The sequence below is a fragment of the Poecilia latipinna genome, unplaced genomic scaffold, assembly GCF_001443285.1.
Source record: "Poecilia latipinna isolate Pla-1442-1.1 unplaced genomic scaffold, P_latipinna-1.0 Scaffold204, whole genome shotgun sequence".
Lineage (NCBI taxonomy): Eukaryota > Metazoa > Chordata > Actinopteri > Cyprinodontiformes > Poeciliidae > Poecilia > Poecilia latipinna.
The window spans coordinates 212,947-219,306 of record NW_015112820.1 but is presented as its reverse complement, the minus strand read 5'-3'; the positions used below and the strand labels follow the sequence as shown (position 1 = coordinate 219,306).

At 35.8% G+C, this 6,360-nt stretch overlaps 1 protein-coding gene across 1 annotated transcript in view; it reads left to right on the top strand.

Annotated features, from left to right (window-relative positions):
* Positions 1–6,360, top strand: part of fras1 (Fraser extracellular matrix complex subunit 1) — a 277,569-nt gene that overhangs the window by 167,131 nt on the left and 104,078 nt on the right. The window contains exon 18 of the mRNA XM_015031370.1: positions 3,650–3,790. Within this exon, the coding sequence (XP_014886856.1) occupies positions 3,650–3,790 (141 nt within the window). The remainder of the gene's footprint in view (positions 1–3,649; positions 3,791–6,360) is intronic.

Here is a 6,360-nt window from a genome sequence, read left to right as displayed (position 1 = left end):
GTCGTCGCCACCGCCGCCCCCCGCCCCCGCTCGACAGTTTCAAAGACAGAACAGCCACCCCCCCCCCTGTCGACTACGAATTTTCTAAGGTTTCTTTCTCCAAAAACTAAGACCGGCCCCTGACCAGAGAAAGGAACAGCTATGTGGCCCTCGCAGGAAAAAGTTTGGGGACCCCTGGCATAGAGAGTAAAGCTGGAAGGTTGTTTTAAAGAACATATCTACTCTAAATCATCTGTTTTCTCAGTGAGTGTCTTGTCCTTCGGTACGACGAGTTTTTACGGCCCTGTTGGAGCTAAATGCTGTTTTTCTGCTCCACATCAGAGCACTTCTTCAGCCTGAATGTCTATTCTGTTGCAGGAGTGCGCCGTCTTTTAGAGAGCTCAGGTGAACTTGAACAAAGTTTTCTGAAAAACTTTGTCTCAGAGATGTAGGAGATGTCCTTGTTGGAGATAAACAGAGGAAGTTACATTTGTTTTACCAGAACATTTTTTGACTGTTTTTATAACGGCTCATCTTAAGCATCTGGTATGAAAATTATTTTGACACAAAGCGAATCTGAAATTCTTTATATTTGAATTTTTATTGGGCTTAAAACAGAAAAGGAAGATAATCAGTATTTTATTTTTTGCTGATTCTGTTCTCACATAATTCTTACTTACAGCTTCCAGGAAATATCTATTTATGTTTTATTGAACTATTCAAAATGTATAGCAGATTTCAGAAATCTAACGACGTTTTGGAGTTGAAATATCCGGTCAGAGGTTTTGGTTACCAGCCCCAGCTTGGACTAAGCAGCTCTAATTATTATCTTTAGGTGAATCTCCAGGGTACGGCGGGATGGCAGAAGGTCATCTCTGGCCGAGGGGATCTAATCTTTTTATTTTATTTTATTTTTTACAGGTCAATGCTGTGACTGCTGCAGTTTATAAATATTCTCATCTTCAACTGTCTGCATAGCAAACCCGTATAGAGCTGTGAAAAGCTGAAGTTTTGCTCTTTTGTTACCCTTAAATGTTCAAAAATATGTTTGAAAATGATTATTTTATTAATTAAGGCTAAAACTCTCACCAAAACAAACCTGATTCTACCGTTTTAAAAATCATAAATAAACTGTGACTAACTCGTTTGTTGGTTACATTTCAGGCCTGATCACTCACAAGCGGCGTTTCCATTAAATATGAAATGCAATTAAAATCACATGTGAATAATCTTGTTCATGTGATAAATGATTAAAAATCATGGCAGTGACAGATGTAAGAGACGTATTAATAATAAATCCGTGGCGCTAGCGATCATCATCAGAGATGAAAGATAAAACTTTCAAATGACAGAAACTCAACTTTTGATAAGCTGAGGGGAGACGTTCGTAGTACGCAAACTGGTGTGAAAACACGTCATCTCAGCACAAAACTTTTACTGAAAAACATATTTTTTCAAAATTTGCATGTTTCCATTAAGCAGATTTATTTTTGTTTTTCCAAGTTGCACTTTTTTAAGGTAAGTGGAAATGCAGCTACTGACTGGTGGAGCCAAATTACTTAAAAACAAACTGATGACTTCAGACCCAGATGAAATAACAGATGAGAAAGAAAGTTCTGTTCGCTAAACCATTTCTAAAACTTGGGAACCCAAGAGAACCACGGTGAGAATCACGACAGTGCAGAACCAGAACCAAAGTTACTCCAGATTTTAGAGGTAATATTTGAATAATTTCCACCAAGTACCAGGGCCGAAGAGTCGTACACTATAAAAACACAAAACCTTTCTAAGTAATTTCTGTCCAGTTAGTTCACTTCAGATAAGACAGAACCAACTTACAAGTAACTTTTCATCAAGAGATGGGAGTTTGTTTTAATTAAATTATTCTTTAATGTTGATGAAAAAGTTTATTTCACTTAAAGGAAAATGTTTTGTTATGAGTCAAATAATCTGCCAATGGAACTAGGACTTTTTCATTAATATTAAATAATTATTGATTTAAAACAAGCTCCTATTTCTGACTGGAAAAGTTACTTATAAGTTAGTTTTGTGTTATTTCAAGTGTGCTGAGATATTTACAGTAGAAACTACCAAAAATACTTGATTTGATTTTGTGTTTTTGCAGTGTGCTGACTGTTTTTTGTTTTTTATTTTCTTTGTTTCTTTTCCATAATCAAACCTACCCTGTAAAATGGAGAAGTTAAAATAAACCCATAAAGATGACTGGACAAAAGCCTCGTATTTGCACAGCCTTCTATCTTAACGCTAATTAATTTTTCTTTCTTTTCTTTTCTCTGGTCAATAAACTTCAAGGATGCACTCGGAGCAGTTTCGTCCTTGGATACGCCCCTTGCTTTGAATTTGCTTCAGAAAACCGGCAGCCTTGAAGCAGTTGTGTCTTTCTTCTCTGCCAGCTGTTTTTAGAAATTTCTTCAAAGCAAATTTGTCTCCATGTTGCTGTTTGGAAGGTGAACTCGGGTAAACTGGACCAGGTTCAGGAAGAGGTTGTGTTTCTCTGAGGACGTTCTGGTTGACAAAGGAAGAACAAATGCTGGTGAACCTGCAGGTTCAGACAAAACCTGACAGGATTTCTGTCATTATTTTTCTGTCTTTAACAGAAAAAACTCTTTGACTTCTGATTCTTTTTCTCTCGTCTTTTTGTCCTTTTTTCTTGTTCCCCTTCCTTTTTTCTTTCTTGTTGTTCTTCCCTCTTTTTCAGTCTTTTTCCTTACTCCCCTTTTTCCATTTTATTTATGTTTTTGTCTTTTTCTTTCTTTTTGTCCTCTTATACGTTATTTCCTTTATCTTCCTTTTTTGTTCCATTTTTTTCTTTTTCTTTGTTCCCTTTTCCATTTTTTCTTGTTTTCATCCCATCCATCCATCCATCCATCCATCCATCCATCCATCCATCCATCCATCCATCCATCCATCCATCCATCCATTCATTCATTCATTCATTCATTTTCTGACACCCTTGTCCCTCAGTGGGGTCGGGAGGTGCTGGTGGTTTTCATTACTTGTTTCTTTTTTGTCTTCCTCTTTTTTTCAGTCTTTTTTCTTTTTTTCCTTTTTTGTTTGTTTCATTTATTTTCTTTTCTTTTTTTTTCCTTTTTTGTTTCGTTTATTTTCTTTTCTTTTTTTTTCCTTTTTTGTTTGTTTTGTTTATTTTCTTTTTCTTTTTTCCCTTTTTTCATACCACTTCCAATTATTTTCCATGTCTCCCAAGTGGATTAAAAATATTACACCAGTGATTTCATATTTTATTTTTTACTTGTCAAACAGAATCTGTTTTCCTGCACTGAATAACTTGCAGTTTATTTTTGTGTCTGTTTCCCAAACATCTCTGTGTTGAGCTTATTTTTACTCTTGTTCCTGAGGATCTAAATGCTTAAATCTTCTCTACAGCAGAATAACTCGTATAGTTTTCTGTTGGGATGGATTTGATGTTTTGTCTTGGAGTAGCTTCCTGATTTAATTTTGATCCTGATGATTTAATGCTAGCCAAAGCAGAACTGATTTAGATCTTTTCTTAAAAATGGCAGATTATTGTTTTTTGTTAAATAAAACATTAATTTATCATGTTCTGTTTGTTCCCTGCTGTAGTTCTGCACTTGGCTCCTCTGTTTTTATAGTTTTTGTTGCAGATATAAAACCTCCCATCCTTTTCCAGATTGCCATCCGTCCTGTTTGCGCTGCGGCGGCCCGTCGGACGCAGACTGCTCCTCCTGTTCGTCGCCATCCAGCCTGTTTGAGGGTCGCTGCGTTCAGACATGCCCACAGGGCTTCTTCGCCCGGGACGGCCAATGCCAAGGTGAGAAACACGTAATTCAGCCTCGGTGCGCCACGCTGACTGTGGCATTGCCTTCCCAAGGCTTTAATTAAAGCCTCAGCTGTAAACTCTGAGCTCTAACTGGGCATTTTGAAGAGCAGAGAACTCGACAGATTGTCCACTTTTTCCACAGATGACCTCAAATCGCCAAGGTTAGAAGCTTCTCAGCGAAATGGAAACAAGTTTACTTTGAAACTTGTTTTTTCTTTACTCAGAGTTATAAAAACAGTTTGAGTGAAAAATCCGAGTAAAAATAGTTTATTTTATGTTATAAGGCAAGTTTTTTGTTTATTTGTCATGTTGAAAGTTTCCAGCAACCCTTCAAATTGTTTCTCCAACATTTTTAGAGTCCAGTATTGTATTTTTATACTTTACTAAAATAAAAACCCTGTTGGAAGCAGTTTTATCATTAAAAACATCCAATTTAGATGAATAATTAGTATTTCCAATGTTGATTTTTCATCTCTGACCTGGTGGAGATAATTTTTTTCACCAGACGCTGATTGATTGACGACTTATTGATGTCAAGCATTTGGCAATATGGGCCAAAGTCATCAAGTTGAAAGTCTTTGATGACTTTGATGCTGATTAAGGAAATATTTACATATGCAAATTAAATAACTTGCAACACTTATGACAATGGACAAAAGTTGAGTGAAAAAGTCTATCAATACTATTAAATAGTTGTCGTAAAACAGCACAGTATCTTGAAATAAGCCAAACTAACTTACAAATAACTTTTCAGCAACATATGGGAGCTTGTTTAAGTCAATAATTCTTTAATTTTGACAGAAAATGTTCCACTTGCACATTTTTAATCTATTTGCATGATAAACTAGAGAAAAATACTTGGTAAGATTTTGTGTTTTTGCATTGCAGGAAGGTTTAAAATAAATCATTTTGTTTTAAATGTAATTTTATATCCAAACGTCAATCACCGTGTTTTTTAAAGTAAAATTTGCCGCTCAGCACACCGTTCTCTATGCGTTAAAGATTAATCGGATGCGTTAACGACGATCTATACTCAACCCCGCCGTCTCGTTTTCCCACTGCCTCCTGTTGGGCATCAGAAACCCCATTTAGCGACATTAGGCTTGGATTAGGACAATAGCATGTTAACAACTGGAGAGCGCTCAGCAGCTTTTCTTCATTGTGTTTGTCCACCTCCTTAATGAAAATCCATTTGCTCTAATCTGTCGTCCATTACCTCAGCCTGCTCTACCGACTCTGACCTCATTTGCAGCGGTGTGACCCCCCTCCTTCCCCGTCGCACATTAAGCAGCCGGTCCTTTTAGAAAACGATGAATTTAGCTTCTTTTCTGCCACAGAGTAACATTTCTCTTAATGCTTTTTAGGCCAGCCCTGGCGTTAGTAATTGAAAAGTGCAAATGAGGAAAGATGGAGGCAGTTAAGAAGAATGTTCTGTGATTATGTTCGGTTCTGGGATGGCAGAATGAATGGCTTCTGTTTGCTTACTTCGTATCCTTCACTGTTAATTAGCTCGTTAGAGGGATTTCCTGATGAGACCGAAGTTTAAGGAAACTTTCTGGCAGTTGGGAGTTTCTTTTTTTTTTCTTTAAATAATTGACATTTCTATAATATATTAATTTATTCTTAAAGCAAGTCAGATCCCCGCAAAATGGCGGGATAAGCTCATTATTTTTTAGCAGCTTAACTGAGAGTTTTGGCTGTTTTTGCATTATCAGCTTTTCTGCTTTAATGTAAAAGTTCATAAAACAATGAGCTGCAAAAAAAGTTTATGGGGATAAAAGTACTTTGAAGGCTGGTTTTGACCCAATATCATACTTGGCACCGATTCTTTTGGACTACAAAAGAACCATCCTCAAACAGCTGCACCTATTACTGACTTAAAAATGGAAAAAAAGAAAAGAAATTTTCTGATTTCTATTCAAATGGCCCAGAGATTCTGTTTAAATTATAACTGACAAGAGGAAAAGTAAGTATAAACAAATAAAAAAATGTATTTTAAATAATTTTATAAGGTCCAAACTGTATCAATTTCCACCAGCTTATATTTAAACAAAAATAGGATTATGCATGAAATTATGTAAATTAAATTACCAGTATTAGGCTAGCTCAGCTACCTGACTTCTCTTAAATACAAAAATGTGAAAGGATTTTTCTATGGAGCTAAATTGGGGTCATAAAGTTGGTTGAAATGAAAAAAATTAAACTGAAAATAAAGATTTGAAATGTTAAAAAAAATATATTGAAACTGAAAAACAAAAACAAGAAAAAGTTTAAAACTACTTTTGAGTTTCAAATTTTAATTTTCAAACTTTTTTTCAGTTTCAAAATAATTTTTCAGTTTTACATCGTTTTTCAGTTTCATTTTTTTCTTTTGACCAGACTTTATGGCCCCAATTTATCTCCATATTGTTACTTTGCATAAACATTAAGAAGACTAAAATTGATTTTTGAGCTTTAGAGCCAGAACTGCCAGGACTATAAATTGTGATTCTCTATAGCACATGTGTCAAACTCAAGGCCCGCGGGCCACATGTGGCCCGCCATGTCATTTTATGTGGCCC